The sequence below is a fragment of the Ochotona princeps genome, chromosome X, assembly GCF_030435755.1.
Source record: "Ochotona princeps isolate mOchPri1 chromosome X, mOchPri1.hap1, whole genome shotgun sequence".
Lineage (NCBI taxonomy): Eukaryota > Metazoa > Chordata > Mammalia > Lagomorpha > Ochotonidae > Ochotona > Ochotona princeps.
The window spans coordinates 85,318,514-85,336,795 of record NC_080865.1 but is presented as its reverse complement, the minus strand read 5'-3'; the positions used below and the strand labels follow the sequence as shown (position 1 = coordinate 85,336,795).

The 18,282-nt window shown below is 37.6% G+C and overlaps 1 protein-coding gene across 1 annotated transcript in view; it reads left to right on the top strand.

Moving 5' to 3' along the window:
- The first annotated feature begins 1,874 nt into the window (after positions 1–1,874).
- Positions 1,875–18,282, top strand: part of TENM1 (teneurin transmembrane protein 1) — a 570,964-nt gene continuing 554,556 nt past the window's right edge. The window contains exon 1 of the mRNA XM_004587672.2: positions 1,875–2,140. Coding sequence (XP_004587729.2) covers positions 1,924–2,140 — 217 coding nt within the window. The 5' untranslated portion in view covers positions 1,875–1,923. The remainder of the gene's footprint in view (positions 2,141–18,282) is intronic.

The following is an 18,282-nucleotide window of genomic DNA, read 5'->3' as shown; positions in this document are numbered from 1 at the left end:
AGGTGGGTTGGTTCAGCTAGAGTGCATGAAGTCAGATGAAAATATCAAGAGATATGTTTGGAACGATTAGGGTGCAGAGAGATTTACTGATGGAGGGTGTGGGAAAAAGGATGACTTCAAGTTCTTTCGATAACTTGAGCAGAAAAACAGAATGAAGATCTACAAAGATGTGAAACACTATGAGTGGTGCAAGTTTGATTAAGGATAGGAAGCAAGAGCTCTATTTTGAGTGTACTAAATTTAAGATCTCTATTAATTATAAAATAGATATAATGAGGACCAGTTGGATATTCCAGTTTGTGGCTCAGAGGACAGAATCACACTAGAAGTACGAATTGTGGAGGTATGAATGTATAGGCAGTATATAAAGAAATGACTTGGCTACTTACCTGTTTTCTTTCTAATCATCTCATTTTTCTTAATCAGTTCAAACCAAACTGTCTACATAGGCCATTTAAGGAGTGTGTAGGTTCATTTGTGAACATATGACTAGGACAGAGTTCAGTAGTTTTCATGATATAAGAATGAAAACTCAACTCTTGCCTTTAGGAACCATAACATTTTGTTAGGAAACTGAAATCTTGACCAGTGAGACACTGTTTGTGCCACAAAGCAATGCTTACCATATAATATGTGTCAGTCAATCTGTAAGACTTTATTGGGTCATTTCTGTGCTATGTGTGTTGGGCATAAATGCAATAGAAATTCCAAAAAGTGAGATCCTAAACAAAATAGAGGAGAACCATTTCTTTAAATTATGTGTAATGAAGAACTGAAGAAAAATAAATCATTTTCACAGGAAACTAAACTAATTAAGCTATTTGGTTTCAAACTAGATTTGGTTTTTTAAAATATTGTATAGAAGGACCAGATTGCAGATTTGCAGCAGTGGATGAAAATGTGGCACTGAAATAATGTGAAATGAAAAGCAGGACAGACTTTTTTTTTCTTTACAGGGCTTTTAAATTGAAGAAGGACTTTGACATCTCAGATGGCACTTGATCTTCTCAAACCTCTCTGTGCTAAGTAGGGCAGTTAATGCCTTTACTGGCCCTAAGAGCTGCAGTAGCTCCTAGCTCGGTATTCTTTGGGGGAAAGAGTTTTTCAGTGATTTTTTTCATGACGTTTAACATAGCTATTTCTAAACCCGAATTAGACCCTGCTGTTCCTGAAGCAGTATAGTCACCATGAGTGTTGTTTCCCTCCTTTCAGTGCTGGGAACAACAAAAGTTTACCACCATGTAACTCATTAAGAATGCTCTGCAGGCCTGAGATTCAAAAACTACAATATTGAATACAGACAGTTCAGCTTTCCTCTAGGACATTTTATTTCATGATCCCTGGTAGCTGATTTTTTTCTTTCCGAGTCCCTTCGTCCTCAGAGGCTCTGTCTGAAATGTAATATTAAAACCAGAGGCTAGAATTTGTTTTTGTCTGACTGTAGTTCTCTCGCTTATTTTCATCTCAAACATGGGATGTGCTGGGTTAATATTTGAACTTCTGGCGACTTTCATATCCATTTTTTTAAAATCTAGTCACCAAATCTAGCGTTAAAAACAGGTGCATACCATAAAAATAAAGGTTCTTATTTGCATTCCAAAACAAATATTTTAAAAAGGCGTTTTCTCTTTTACTTAGAGTGTTTTCTGATGCTGCAACCTCCTGCTTCATCCTAAACACTTGACAATATATGCAGATAGCACAAAGTGTTGTTATTGCCTCCGGCTAGGTTCCTGTCATCTACTTTGTCTTTTGCTTCACTCCTTTGATAATATTATCAAGGCCAATTGTGAATCTGCCAGATGCATTTTCTTGCAAAAGGACAAATCTAAGAAGGCTTGTGTTTTTCCCTCTGTCTTTCAGGACTGCTTACATTAAAGGACTTCCTGGTCCTTTTGTTCATGAAACTGATTTTCCTTAGAGATGGAGCAAACAGACTGCAAACCGTACCAGCCTCTGTCAAAAGTCAAGCATGAAATGGATCTAGCTTACACCAGTTCTTCCGATGAGAGTGAAGATGGAAGAAAACCAAGACAGTCATACAACTCCAGGGAAACTCTGCATGAGTACAACCAAGAGCTGAGGATGAATTACAACAGCCAGAACAGAAAGAGGAAAGAAGTAGAGAAATCTACTCAAGGTACATCTTTACTGGATTTGGGTCTCTAACATCTTTTTCATTAGGGAATGCTTGTGTTAATAGAGGTAGGTTTCAAAAATACATTTGCTGCTGTTAACTAGTTAATAGTTTGCACTGCTTACATACGGCCAGGAAATCTGTTTCATATGTTGCCCTAGCTGAGGTTATACATTGTGTTTGCTTTTTACGGATTATACTTGAAATTTTTATTTTTATTTTATCTTTTTATATTTATTATTTTTTTAATTAATTATTTTGCATTATGTGACAGTTTCATAGGCTCTGGGAATCCCCCCACCCCTCTCCACGCCCCTCCCCCCTGGTGGATTCCTCCACCTTAATGCAGTATTACAGTTCAAATTCAATCAAGATTCTTTCTTTGCAAATGTATACCAAGCATAGAGTCCAGCTACTTATTGTCCAGATGGGTTGAACAGTTTCTTGGGGAGACCATTTCTGGTCCGAAGTTAGAGCTGGTAGAATATCATCCCAGTCAATTAAGAGTCCCAATATAACATCAACAGCAATTTGCAACATCATGGAATTGACATGGTTTTGAGTAACCAGTATGTTAAAAAAAAAAAAAAAGAAGCAAGTTCTTAACCACAACCTATGATTAGCTCATTGACATCTCAATTTTAGTTTATATACAGCACCGGCTGCTATATACCTTAAAATGGCTATAAGGTACCATTCAGCTGTCTCGTGTCTATTTCATTTTAGTATTTAGCCATTTGTTGTGTTGAAGTATAATTTTGCTGATCTTGGCAGATTTTAGGATAATCTAGACTGGCTTGTAACTCTAACAAGACATTTGTCGACAATTAAGGTGCAGAACATTTATTTTTTGGGGGGGGTGTGCAGGAAAATCCCCAACACCATGGTGAGGAGTGACTAATCTTTGTGTCCCACCCAGCGAGGCATGAGCCAGTCAACAATCCTCTTCAGAGCATTCAAAATTTGTCTAATCCTACAAATAGCCATTTACAGACTGAGAGATAAATAATTTGTGGTAAGATGAAAAATAAACATCTAAGTGCTTTTGAAGCCATTTCCTATAGGAGACAAAAGTTTCAAATAGATTTCTGGCTGCTGAGAAAGTCAGCAAGTTAGAGGAAGACCACCATAAAATATTCAGAAAGTCCCTTCCTATCACAGTGGTATTGTGGAGCAAATTCCTTGACCATCCTTGGTCTCTCATTTTTTAACTGAATAGGTCACCTCTAACCAGTTGAAAAAAGCAAAATCATGTGGGGCTAGTGTTCTGGAACAGTGGGGTACACCTTTGCTGACAATGCCTCCACTGCTTATCCAAGTGCTGGTTTCAGTCACAGCTGCTCTGCTTCTGATCTAGCTTCCTTCTTATGTGCTTGAGAAGGCAGAGGAAGCTGGCATAGGTGCTTGGAGCCCCTACCACCATATAAGGGACCAGGATGGAGCTCGTAACTCTTGTTGCCATTGGGGGACTGAACCAGCATAAGCATATTCATTCTCTTACTTTCTGTCTGTCTCTTCCTCTCTCTCCGTCACTCCATCTGCTAAGTAAACTTTTAAGAAAAAAAAAAAAAAAGACTGATTTATTGTCGTTAGAAAGTCAGATATACAGAGGGGAAGATTTTCCATCCAATGATTCACTCCCAAAGTGGCCACAACAACTGGAGCTGCGCCAATCAGAAGCCAGGAGCCCAGATCCTCTTCTGGGTCTCCCACACGAGTGCTGAGTCCCAAGGCTTTGGTCCATCCTCAACTGCTTTCCCAGGCGACAGACAGGGAACTGGATGGGAAGCGGGGCTGCCAGGGATCCTATATGGGCACTAGAACCGGTGCCCATATAGGATCCCAGCACATGCAAGGTGAGGAGTTTAGCCACTAGGCAATGGTGCCGGGCCTTCCAGTAAACTTAAAAAGAACAAAAAGGGAGCCCAGTGAGGTAGTCTAGTGGCTAAAATCCTCAACTTGAACGTGCTGGAATCCCTTATGGACGTCTGCTCTAATCCCAGCAACCCAGCTTCACATCTAGCTCACTGCTTGTGGCCTGGGAAAGCAGTCGAGGATGGCCCAAAGCCTTGATTCTCAGCACCTGTGTGGGAGACCTAGAAGAAGTTCCTGGATCCTGGCTTCAGATTGGTGCAGCACTGGCCATTGTGGTCACATGGAGAGTGAATCTTCGAACAGAAGGTCTTCCTCTCTGTCTCTCTTCTCTGCATATCTGACTTTGCAATAAAAATAGACAAATCTTTTAAAAATGCCTTAAAAAACAAAAGAACCAAGTGAATGGAAGTATGGACACCCATTAATTTTCAATTGATAGAATTAAACTACGTATTAAAAGAGTGTCCTGAAAATATGCTCTTTTTAATTAGTAGCACAATGACATTGTACAAAATAGATTTGTCTAGATCTGTGATTATTGAAGGATCATTGAAAAATGAACAGTGAACCAGTTGCATTGACATAACCTTGGACCTTACTAAAAATGCAAACTGTCAAAGCTACCTCTGCCTTCAGAGACCTATTGATCTCTAAAGATAGGACCCAGAATTTTTTGTTTTAACAAAGCCTCCAGGGCATTCAGATGTTTGCTTAAGGGTAAAGATCTCTGCACCTGCCCTTGGAAATCCATAATCCTTCTCTTCCTTGTATCGCTGGCATGTGTTAATGATGTCCCCATTTTCCAAGTGAATGCACATACTTCTGTGTTTAATACTCAGAGAGGAATGTTGATTTCTGTATCTCTCAAATGCATTGTTTCTTCTCCATTTCACGATCGTTGCTTTAATTAAAACCATACCTTTACTTCCATTTTTTTCTGTCTGGCCTCCCTGGATCCGACTTCATCCATCTTGGATACATTTGCTGCTTTGTTCGATTTTCTTGGAATTCCCTTTCCTGCTATATTACTATATCCATATTGAACCATATTTCAATGAGTACTTTACAGACAACCTGTGGCACTGAATTCTTACAACACTTTCATTACCCCACTAGGTGATTTCTTCTTCCAGAAGCTTCTAGAAAATTTTCTGTGAAGCTTTGCATCAACTATATGCCCTTTAATTGTTTTGAAGGCACTAGTTGCTATCTGTTGAAATACAAATGACTTTCATGCCCTGGAAACTTTAATCATTGCTGTGTCAAATGCAGTTTCATTACAAATGAAAACTACTGTTTTCTAATTAGCACTGGAATCTTATATTTTGGAAATTTTAAATTGAGCTCAAAATTTGTGATATCCGTATTAATATTTAGATATGCATTAAATATGCATTAAATATTATCCATTTTCATCTTTTAATAGGTGAAAGTTTTGTGTCTGTAAGGAACTCATTTTAATCACCTCTAGATTTTTCTGCCACAAACTGTGAACATCTCTTCTATGATAGCATTCTTCTGCATGCCTGACAACTGGAAAATATTGTGCTGTGCGAATTGGGGGGGGGGGGGTCTACTATGCTTCAAAAAATATGTGCTTTCATTGCAATATTTCTGCATAAGTCTGTACTTACAGAAGATAAACTTAAAAATGTGAGTCATGGGTTGTAGAGTTTCTATGTTGTGAGTTTAAATAGGAAAACTCACTGGTAACAGTTCATAAAGTTAAACAATTTCAGCCTGTAGTATGATAAAATCAATTTGGAGTGAAGTTTTTATTCTCTGACGCCATCCTAAGTTCCTTTTAACAAACTGTGTTTACTTTACAGACTTTTATTTAGCACTTGATATGTGTCAGGCATTGAGTCAGATCCTGCTTTTATGACATTCATGGTGTGTGGAAAAATGATTCCAAATAATGATGTGGAAATAGCTCATTACAATGAAATGAAATAATTGCTTTTACATAACTGGTAAAATTCTGTGGAAGTATAAAGGATGAAATAACTAGCTTCTACTGAGAGATCAAGGTCTGGACATCTAAAATATTTGCACTGTTTCTTAAAGCTTGAATACTAGTTTCCCAGTAAGACATTTTAAAGGTTATATTAGCAGGTGCAGAACACAAAGCTATACGAAGTGATAAAATGAAATGTGGCTAGAACAAGTTATGTTGGAGCCAGATCATGAAGTTTTGCATTTCCAGTTTAGAGGCTTTTCCCATTAAACATTGAAAAACAGGATTACCTTTCATAGAGTTCCTTCATGAATTATATTTAGCATGAGTAATGCCCTTGATAATTATAGAAGTGTAGCCAACATTGTAGAAGATTGATTATAGTTGGGGATTCTAGATACAGGGAGAAAATTATCTGTGCCCACTAAATTAACCCAAATGTTAGAATGGCATTGGAGGGATGAGAAATACCTGTAGAGGTTAAAAGACACATTTAAGAAGTATAAATATGATCAGATTGATAGGACTTGGTGATTGCTGACTGAAGTTGAAAGATGTAACAAAATCACAGGGTAGACACAATGGCTCAACTGGCTAATCCCCCACCTCCAAGTACCAGCATCCCATATGGGCACTGATTTGTGTCCTGACTGTTTCACTTCCCAGCTAGCTTCCTACTTGTGGACTTGGAAATCAGTGGAGGTTGGCCGAAGTCCTTGGGACTCTGCACCAAATGTGGCAGACTCAGACGAAACTCTGGGCTTCAAATTGATTCAGCTCCAGCTGTTACAGGTATTTTGGGAGTGAACTAGCAGATGGAAGATCTCTGTCTCCTGCTCTTTGCAAATCTACCTTTCCAATGAAAATAAATGTTGGAAAAAAGAGAAAGACATAACCAAATCAAGGATGATTCTAAAATTTCAAGTTTGGCGTACTTTGAGCATGATACTCTATTTACCAAGAGAGGGGACATACTAGGGGTTGCAGGTTTAGAAAGGAAGACGATTGGTTTCTTTTTGTAAATGTTTATAATGCTTTTGTGACATTCGAGTAGATTCTCCCATCAGATTGTTGGACTGTTGGAAATGGTTGTCTAAAGTTCTGGACAGATATAATCTGTGCGTGTAAGTGTATTTTGGTACATTGGTGTCTTAAGAGTAGAAAATGCCTCAGGATGAGATTATCCATGGGATACATGTAGGGTAAGCTTAGAAAAACACTAAGAACAAGAACCCAATTCTGTGATCTATGAACTGACATATGTAAGGTTTTAAAAGACTCATTCATTCATTTTTTTTTTTTTGAAAAGTCGATTTTAGAGTAGAGGAGAGACAGAGAGATCTGGTTCACTTTCCTAAACGGCTGCAATGGCCAGAGGTGCGCCGATTCAAAGCCAGGAGCTAGGAGCTTCTGTTTCTGCCACGTGGGTTTAGGGGCCAAAGGACTTGCTCCATCCTCTACTACTTTGCCAGGTCATAAAAGCAGAGACCTAGAACACAAACCAGTGCGTATATGGCATTTGCAGGTAGAAGATTAGTCTATTTTTGCTTCTGTGCCAGCCGCAATATATGTAATTATTGGGCCTGTTTACGACTCTAGCCAGTAGCATCCTTCAGTGCGTTAATTTACATTAAGATTCAAAAGTTGAAAGTCTAGGAAGGGAAAAATTACTTACTCAACTTTAAGCAAATATCATATTTTCTTTCAGGTCCAGGTTTATCTTTGTTTGAATCTGTGTATTCTGTCTATAAGTCAAATAAACCATTGCTAATTTTCACAAATATTGTTAGTGATATCCTCAAAAAAAGCAAAGTTGAACCTATGTCACATTTTTAAAAATTTCAAATATTTTAAAAATTTCCAACATTTAATCTAAAGGCCCAGTTAGAGACAGAGATCTTCAATTTGCCGGTTCATTTACCAAATGGCTCCAGTGTGTGTGTGTGTGTGTGTGTGTGTGTGTGTGTGTGTGGTAGTTTCTAGACAATTCTTGAATTATAGGCTGGAAAGGCAGAAAATTAATATAATGTTCACTGGGCACCTACTGCTGTGCCAAATAACATGTTAGAGGCCTTAGAAGATTATCAACTCCACATCCCTAAACACATAACTTTAGCTCTAAGCCTGTTTTTCTCCTCGGAAAATTTCACTTCAGAATATTTATCACTGAATATTAGCAATAGTAAACCTTGAATTGTTTACCTCATTTGATCTAGCACTGTTAGATGCCTTACAGATGTTCTCAACAAATACCTTATAGATATGAGGCATTACCCCTAGTATACAGATGAGGTAACTGAGCTTAGGCACCAAAAACTTACCAAAATTCCCACATGTGAGAATAATGAGATTTGAATTTGGGAATCAAGTCCATGGCTTCAAAAGTCCTCATTCTTCCTTGAGCTACCTGCCTTGATACCTACATCAGGAAGTCATGGTAAAGATCCATTCTTGTCACAGGGGATTTCCCTTCATTTCCTTCCTACAACAATCTTGCCTTGCCACTATCTTTATATTCCAGTGATCAGTCGTTTGGAAAGATGTTGAAAGTCTTATGATCCTTGTTTCAGAAAAGAGTACATGCTGTAATTTATAGTTTATCATGAAACATTCCTAAGTCTATTTCCATGTTTTAGGGAAGTTAATATTTTGTCTAATTTGGAGTAGCTGCAGGAACATCCTTGAGGAAATACTTGATCCTTCAAGTATCAAGTTCATGTTCTTTATTAGCCAAGACTCTAAAACTGATTGTTTTACATCTTGTAGAAGTTTGTGAATTAAAGGACAGTCTATATTATAATTCACAATTATTTGCTAACAATGTGAGTGAGCTCTAGGCAGGCTTATAGATTGAATAACAAAGATTTCCTGGAGACACACAGGTTCATGGTTGATCCCAGAAACCTTATATCCAGGGAAAATATCAATTACATAAGAAATTAGTATGAAGAAAAATAAAATAAATATATTGGATATGAAAACAAAGGATAATAATTTTAGTCATGATAATTGCCCTGTAATTTTATATAGATTAATTCTGAAGGTGGATATTTTACTGCAAGGTAATTATGGATGAAAAATAACTCTCACATAAAAAGGAGGTATGGTGAGGACTTGTTGCAAATCCCACAATATCATGAGCTGCTAACATAAAAAAAGCTGCTGTACACACCTCATTTCTTGCTTTTCATGCTGCTGTTTTGTGGTTACTTTTTCTATTAGTGTTTTGTTTGGTTACTTTCCTCTTTATTAGGAACTAAACCTCTATCTCACATTGTCGCCATCTGGTGGGATATGTTTCAAACTGCCAAATTGCATTTACCAAGACTAAATGGAAAACAAATCTATATCATTGATTTATTCATCCATCCATCCCTTCATCTGTTCATTTATACATTAACATTCATTTAGCATCAGCTGTGTGCCAGGTACTAAGATGGGTGGTTGAAATTCATCTTGAAACAACTGGGTCCTGTGATTCTTGCTGATGAACTCCTTCTTTCTTAAATTCGAAAAACCATATTTCTCTATTTTTATATCAAGCACTTAGCTTAATTTTTTGCTAATGTTTAGACAGTTTGGATAACAAGTCCTGCAAAAGCCTTGAAAGAACCCTTTATTTCCAGATCTGTATTTACGTGGTGAAAGTCACAGGCAGCAGGTGTAACATAATGAAGAAATACCTAGAAAATGAAAATTTCAGCAGCATTTGATCACATGTAATTAGTTTTCTTCTGTGAGCATGTTGTAATCATAGTTGCAATGCTATAAACTTTTGACAATTTATAATGACCTCTTTGAATGAACATAATCTATAACAGGAAATTAAGTTATTTGCAAAAACTCCAATCAAGTCATGTCTTTCAGCCAATGACATTTGCTTATGAAAACTTATTCAAATAAACATTTACTCATTTGAAATCTGAAACTGGAATGGAGTGACTGTGCTTGACATTTGTGCCCCTCTCCCTCTATGCATGCCATATAGACATGCCCTAATTAATCCTGGTAATCTTTATTGTTGAACCCAGCTGCTGCCTCACATTCTTTTTTTTTTTTAAAGGTTTATTTATTTTATTACAAAGTCAGATATACAGAGAGGAGAAGAGACAGAGAGGAAGATCCTCCATCCAATGATTCACTCCCCAAGTGAGCTGCAACGGGCCGGTGCGCGCCGATCCGAAGCTGGGAACCTGGAACCTTCTCCGGGTCTCCCACGCGGGTGCAGGGTCCCAATGCATTGGGCCGTCCTCTGCTGCTTTCCCAGGCCACAAGCAGGGAGCTGGATGGGAAGTGGAGCTGCCGGGATTAGTACCGGTGCCCATATGGGATCCCGGGGCATTCAGGGAGAGGACTTTTAGCCACTAAGCCACGCTGCCGGGCCCGCCTCACATTCTTTTTGACACAGCCTTCCAAGCAAGCATTGTCAATCAGAATAGTCAAAAAAATGAAACCTATTTCCAATGCATACTCTGCTTTTCTCTGCGAAATTCTGTATTACATTATCAAGATACATGGATGAATAAGAAGCAGTCTTTGCCCGGCAGACATTCAGAGAACAATTGGGGAAATGGATATGTCCGTAATATCATTGGTGTTACAACAGTACTATATAAAAAATACTATGGAGGTTTGGAAGCAAGAACATGTACTTGAAGAATGATGTGATGATTACAAGAAAAACATACCTAATGTTTATTTAGCAACAGACATTGAGTATGGCACCTTTGGTAGATTATGCTATTTAATTTTCCAAACAATGTTCTCATGTTGGCATTATTGTTATACCCACTTTACAGATGAATAAAATAAGGCACTGAAATATTGGCGCAGTAATCAGGAGTAGGAAATGACAGAACAACAGTTGGCACTAGGAAGTCTGACAGTAGTCTACTGCCATAACTACTGTGCGCAAATAGAAAACTGTAGATTCATATTTAATGAAATGATGTCATTTATGCCTTTGCACATGCGCACATGTTTATATGTTTGGGAGAATATTTAGTTCTGCTAAATGTCCATATTACTCAAATCCATAGGCAAATTCAATGTAGGCCCTGTCAAAATTCCAGCGTCATTTTCCAATGCAATGTAAATAGGTCCTTCTTGCAGCTGGCCGAGATGAAATATGAAAACTGGAGAAGTACATTAAAAAGGGCTAAAAGAACAAAAGACTAGGTGTTGAAGCGTCCAAGAAGAAACGAAATTATTTTGCATCAGCCAAGGCATAGCTAACATTTCTATATGCATTTGGATTAATGAGTAAAATGAAAATGGACAAAATGTAGTGAAGAAGACAGTTTAGGAGGTCATTCCTGACTTTAAACCACAGATTATCAAACTGAAATTTTCAATCAGCACTTCCAAGGAGTGGAGATCATGCATTCGAAAAAATCTCATGGGATTTCAGTATGTATCCAAGATTGGGATCCATGGCCTTAGAATAGGCAGTTGCAATATTTGAGACAGTTGCTGCATCACAAGGATGTAAAAATTGAATACATGGAAATTTAATTGCTGGAGTGGCTCTCAAAGATGATCTGTAGTAGATGATGTCCACACTGCTAAATCGCAGAAGTTGGAAGTCCTATTCTTTTTTTTTTTTTTTAAAGATTTATTCATTTTATTACAGCCAGATATACACAGAGGAGGAAAGACAGAGAGGAAGATCTTCCATCCAATGATTCACTCCCCAAGTGAGCCACAACGGGCCGGTGCGTGCCGATCCGAAGCTGGGAACCTGGAATCTCTTCTGGGTCTCCCCCGCGGGTGCAGGGTCCCAATGCATTGGGCTGTCCTCTGCTGCTTTCCCAGGCCACAAGCAGGGAGCTGGATGGGAAGTGGAGCTGCCGGGACTAGAACCGGCGCCCATATGGGATCCCGGGGCGTTCAAGGCGAGGACTTTTAGCCGCTAGGCCACGCCGCCGGGCCCGGAAGTCCTATTCTTTTGAGTATTGCTCTGTGTAATAGATTTGAAGGAGTTAGTATTTGTCTTCTTTGTGTTAGACTTTCTTCTCCCTTTCTAACGAATGGGAAACTCCAGACTCTTCTAGTCTATTACTGCACATATTTCTACAACGTAAAGTATAGCATAGATTCTTATGAAAATCCTTCAGTGTTTCTCAGTGGAGTAAAACTTTTTTTCACAGCAGGAGATGGCAGGCACTACTATCTGCTTTTAAGGATCTACTAAAAAATCTGATTCTTTTCAAAAAAAAACCCACAGTATTTGTTACATTTTTCATAAAGTTCAGGAAGCTTTGGAAGACTTTCTCTACTCATTGCTGATGTGGTAGTACTTTTTCGTAAAGGAATTATGGCATACTTACAGAAACTTAGATCCTTTAAGATTTCCCACTAATAGGGAAAGCTTTAATGTGGGAATGGGAGATTACCAAGCAGCAATCTCTGCCTTGGAGACGAGCTGCCTTTAGCACTTGGTCCTCTCGATTTACTATTACCTGAGTCAGCTGAGTGTCTTCCTCCCAATAAAAACTTGCTTGTAAGGCAAAACATATATTCATTATATATTTAATAATGTATAATATATCGTGTATATATCATATGTAATATATATTACATTATGTGTATATATATATTACATATATATGGTATGTATACATGTAATATGTAACATGTGGATTACAGGTAACTTTGGAACCAAGTGTTAGAAAATGGAAAGGATCCAGTTCATTAGATAAATGGAGGAAGGATATTCCAGTGTACAGTATAGAAAAAGCACCTTCAAGTGTTATTTTGAAGGTTACCATTTTGGTGAAACTTCCTTTTTATTCTTTATTAGTTATATAAGAGCAAAAATAGCTACAATTTATCATATCCTGGGGACAAATTTATTACTTAATTGTTGGTCTTCATTTGATTGAAATAATTATGTAAATTCATGAATGAATTTCATGAAAGAGTTTATAATCACACCGAATACAGCCATATCATTCCAGTTGGATTTTATCTCTAGACACAAAGCCTGTTGTTGATGGCCATTCTTTGGCCAGGAATAGTTAGGTCAGTTTCTTACTTTCACCTTGCTGCTTCTGAGGCTACATGGTTTTTGCTCTCAGTCTGAAAATAACTCTTGCCTCTGCAGCCGCTCATTCCATTTCTACTCTGTCTCTGAGCCGTTTTGTTTAATAGTATATTCACCCCTTTAATGATTCTTCCTAAGTCTAGACTTAAAACTTCTCCATATTATGGGGGATGCTTGTGGCATTCTCTTTTAAGTAGGTTTTATGTAGTGGAACTGTGCATTTCCTTTGAGGATCTACATAATTTCACATGCAAAAAACTGGTTCCCTGGCTAAGTGTCACATAGATGACTGTCCCCTGGAAAACAAAGCAGCTATCCATTTTTTTGGATACATAATTTGGTTCTTCCTTTTGATTTGCTTAAATCACCCAGCCACCAGGCAGGATCAAAGGGGATATATGTCCCAAAGGCTGAGGGAAAAAATGTTTGTTTTCCTTTCAACATTTAGGGCGCATTTACTCTGTGGTTAACACAAAGGCAAAGGGACAAGGGTAAGTCAGATCATTTGAATGAAAAAAACACAATAGATGGCATGGTTGAGGCAGAAAGACTCCTGAAGAATTATTTTCCAAAAGAGGTTGGTGAAATATAGAAGGAAGCAATTGCTAAAGCTAACAAGTGAAAAGGCATGGATATGGTTCAATAGATAATAGGAAACCTCTGCAGAATCTTGAACAATTTTAGTTCACAGTGTTCATTGAGACTGTTCCCGTACTACATGCTGATTCTTTTTTTCCGTTACTATTATAAAGATTTGAGGAAGACTCAGAATCGAAATTTTGAAATGCAGCTTTATATCCCTGGGAACAAAGGCAGTTTTAAATAGCTGCAAAGGCATAATTATGAGGTATGCCAACTTGTCCTGTCTGAAATCCTCTTGTCAAAAAAACTGTTACTCTGCTTTTTTGGTCATCTGTGATGCAGAACTGGCTCCATATATAAATAAGTTCTATTTATTTTCAACAGTTTTCTTTCTCATTGTAATTCTGAAAGGGTCTCGAATCAGATGCAGTGCTGTTTTGCTGCTAGTCATTCCTGTAATGTGTGAAGTATTTAATTCATTACTGTTGAACCTAACTATTTGAACAGATGACCCTTTGTGTCTTTTATCTCATGGAAAGCGAGTTAGAAATGAGCTCAAAGGTGGGCCCAGCAGCGTGGTCTAGGAACCCAGGATCCCATATGGGCCCTGGTTCTAATCCCGGCAGCTCCACTTCCCATCCAGCTCCCTGCTTGTGGCCTGGGAAAGCAGTGGAGGATGGCCCAAGGCTTTTGGACCCTGCACCCGCGTGGGAGACCTGGAGGAACTTCCTGGTTCCGTTGCACTCACTTGGGGAGTGAATCATTGGACGGAAGATCTTCCTCTCTGTCTCTCCTCCTCTCTGTATATCTGACTTCATAATAAAATAAATAAATCTTTAAAAAAAAATGAGCTCAAAGGCTAAAGAAATAAGGTCACACCCACATCTTTCAAAGAATTTAAAAGTCTGTGTTAAGGACCATTTCTCAAGCTTCATCTGAGACATATGCAAGGATTCATTACTCTAAGTATTTATTTTCATTAATAGTTCAACCCACAGTTTCAAAAACACATAAAAATCTATCAATTTAACATGCAACCAAGCTGAATGCTATCATGTCTGAGTAATCACTGAATACGGTCCCAGATCATCTTAACTAATTGAGAAAAAATAATTTGTGTTTTTGGTAAATGGGATGGTCAGAAGATTACATAATTTTATTGTATGCTTTATAGGTATTGTGTATGTGTATAATAATATTTAGTGACCAGCCTTACATTTTAATGTATGCATGGATATATAGTTTCATTCATGTGCATGGAATAAAGAGGTTAAACAATTTGTAATGAAATGTACTCTACTTTTTTATAATGATTGTATTAAGCAAGGAATATGTGTGTTTAGTAATGGAAAAACAAAACAGAAAAGAGGCTATATGTAGCAGCATCTAAAATTTATGCATGGGTGCTCATGCCTCATATTTCTTGCATAGAATCCTATCCCAAATACTCTAAGCCCCAGGTGTCTCTGGCAAGTAACAGTGCTTGGCAAGCTTAGTGTTTCTCAAAGTTTTCCTTCAGACTCCCTCTTGGATAGATGACAACAAAGCTGATTTTGAAGTTTCCTAAATGTAACACACAGCCAAGATATTCAGTGTATGCTTTCCAATCCATGTTATGATTGGCAGAACCAATGCATCAGATCAATGGATTTTGGAAAATATCTGACCAATTTAGTCAAAAAAATATTAGTCAGTGGTGGGCAATCCTCCTAGTAGCATCGCAGTAGGTTAAGATGTCCACATTCCACTTCAGAGCACCTGGGTGTGATACACAGCATTGGGCTAGTAACTCCAACTTCCTGCAAATAAAGAATCTCAGAGGTAGCAATGATGGGTCGAGTAATTAGGTCCCTGACGCTCAGCCACATGGGACACTTGGATAAAGTTCGCAGCTCCGAATCTCAGCCTTGCCTAGCTCTACTTACCATGAACATTTGTGGAGTGAATCAGTAGATGGGACCTCTGTTTCTCTTTTAGTCAGTCTTGCTCCATTACTTTCCTCTGCCTTTCAAATAAGCAAATTTTAAAAATACATGTTTATTGGTTATACCATCTTTATTTCAGCCATTGTGCTTTTGGAATTCACTCTAGAACTTGGACTGGCACTTGGCCCAAATTGACTAATATATAGCATTGATAGTTTGATAAATAAAATTGAATAGAGGTTCAAATTTCAGTATTAGTTATATATGCACATATACATACATATATATGTATAAAACTTTTCATATAAAAGTATGAGGTAGTTTTGTTACATAGTACTGCTTTGTACAAATGGCTTCTCTGAATACTTAAGCCTATGGTAGTTTCAATATCTGATACTTTGTTTTGTCATAGAAATCGAGTTTATATACAACTGACCTTTCAGTGCATAACCCTTTGCAGTTAACAAGTGTTAGCCTAAAATTAATCGATAAAAAGCTTCCTAAAATACATAAAGCTGCTTTTCTCCATGACTTAATTTGCAGAGTTAGAAATTAAAATGGACTTGGTTTAAGACTGTGCAGATGTGTGTTATTCTGGTCAGTTTCTACTTTTATTGCCCTGAACTACAGAAACAGACTTCATTGATGAATGGCCGCAATGTAGAAATAGAGAACCTGAAAACTTGGAGGTATTTGTTTCATTCAAATATCAATGCCAGGTTCTAGGGGTGAATGGAAGGGGAGATATTCCAGTAAACTACATTTTCTTATTGTTTTTGATTTCTTTTAATTGTGGTATTACTAAACTAATGTAAACTAAAATGTTGTAAAATGAATATATTTGAATATTATTTGTTTTTATTTTAGTATTTTGGACTCAAAATTTACATTTTAATGTAAGGTTTGGACCCTTCGGTTGGTAGAATTATGCCCTCATTTAAATAATACTGAGATTCTTGCACTTGTATTTTTAAAATTGCATAGCATCTGTATTCAATGAGTGCCACTGTAAAATTGATTTTTTCCATGAATTAAAAGGAATTTTCATGTATTACTCTTTTGGTATAATACTTGCACCTTCACTAAAGAATAGGGACTATCATATTGAGATGTGAGGATACAAAGCAGTATGCATGTCTGCTTCCAGATCAAAATTGGCCTCCAAATGAAACTATTAAATGTATCTTAACAATAGGATGCTGGACTCTCTCTGCACTGTCCTTATCTACAATATCATGATATACTTAGATAGCAAAATGATGGACTTATGAGTATTTATGAAGGATTATACTATTGAAGTAAAATCGGGGAAATCAGTGGAGGAGGAGGAGGGAGAGTCCCAGAGACTTTGCAACTGTATTGTAAAATAAATTAATTAATTTTAATAAGGAAGGTGGCCCACCAATGTGGAAGATCCAGGCAGAATTCCAGCGTCCTGACTTCAGCCTGGTCCACTCCTGCCCATTGCGGCCATTTGAAGAATAAGCCAACAGACAGAAAATTAAAAAAAAAAAAAAACTACAATTAAGCAATATTTATTATTTCATATCAAGTTACAATACACTTGAAACCATAAGACTATCATCATATTTCTGGAAACACACCTGTTGAGACAGGACCATACTAAGTCCACATTGCTAAAAATCACACAAAATCCTTTCAGCCTTATTACCAACTTTTGTCATGCTGTGATGTGTTGCTTTTTTCCATCCCTACATTATTGAAGCAATTCTTAGCTTTCAATTTATGTACTCTTTTCACTGGAGTTCAACTCAAACTGTTTCCCATAAAAAATATTCAGTAATACTGGTTGATATTTGGTTTTGAAGGCATCAAGAACTTTCTATCATTTTATAGGCTTCAATAATGTTTTCTACAAAACATTTTATCATATCTCCCCTGGTAACATTTCAAAGCTCCTTTCCCTTTTCCAAAGAACATAAACTATAAACAGCTACCATTAAACAGTAACTGGACACTTTGATATAGTACAATAATTTGTATATAATAGGTTAGTCATGTAAAAATCTGAAGTGAACTGAATTAGAAAGCTGAGTATCTTTGTTTTGATGTATTTGATACTGAATTATGTTGAGTGAATTATTCAGAGTGGTGTCAAGTGTGATCAAAAAATCAATGCTTAGTAAATGTGTTCCAATGAATGAGTAGAACTGAATGAGTGAAATCTTGGGCATCCCTTTTCCTTCAATCCTTTCTCCCCTTCCAGCCTGCCTTAACCATAGCTCTCCTCTGAGACCACAGATTGTTCTCCAGCTGTTTCATATGGATCTGCCTCTCCTCACTTCTGCACAGCCTACATATTCACTGCAGCACTAAAACTACCTAAGGCTAAGGGTTAACACACCATAGCCGAAACAAAACAAAGCAAAACAAAACAAAAGGAAAAGCAAAACAAACCAAAAACTACTCTTATGTGTCTCATGTAGCTGCACTACTACCAAACATATAGGTCTGGTACCTAATTAAACAGTATTTTCAGGCCTACTAAAATTCTTTCCATTTATTTCATAGTTTGTTAAATTACTGTGTCGCCGCCCAGCAGCGGCGACACTAAAAATGCCGAGTCATACTCTTGGGGGTCCAAGAAAAGCTGGCAACCGGACCTCTCACTGCCAAAAGCGTTTAAAACCTTCTCTCCGCTGCGCCTGTGCCCATTGGTCTAAGCTTTCCTATCCACTTCTTCCGCCACCCTTTCTCCCATTTTCTGCTGCCCTTCTTCTCACATTTCTTCCTGTACTCT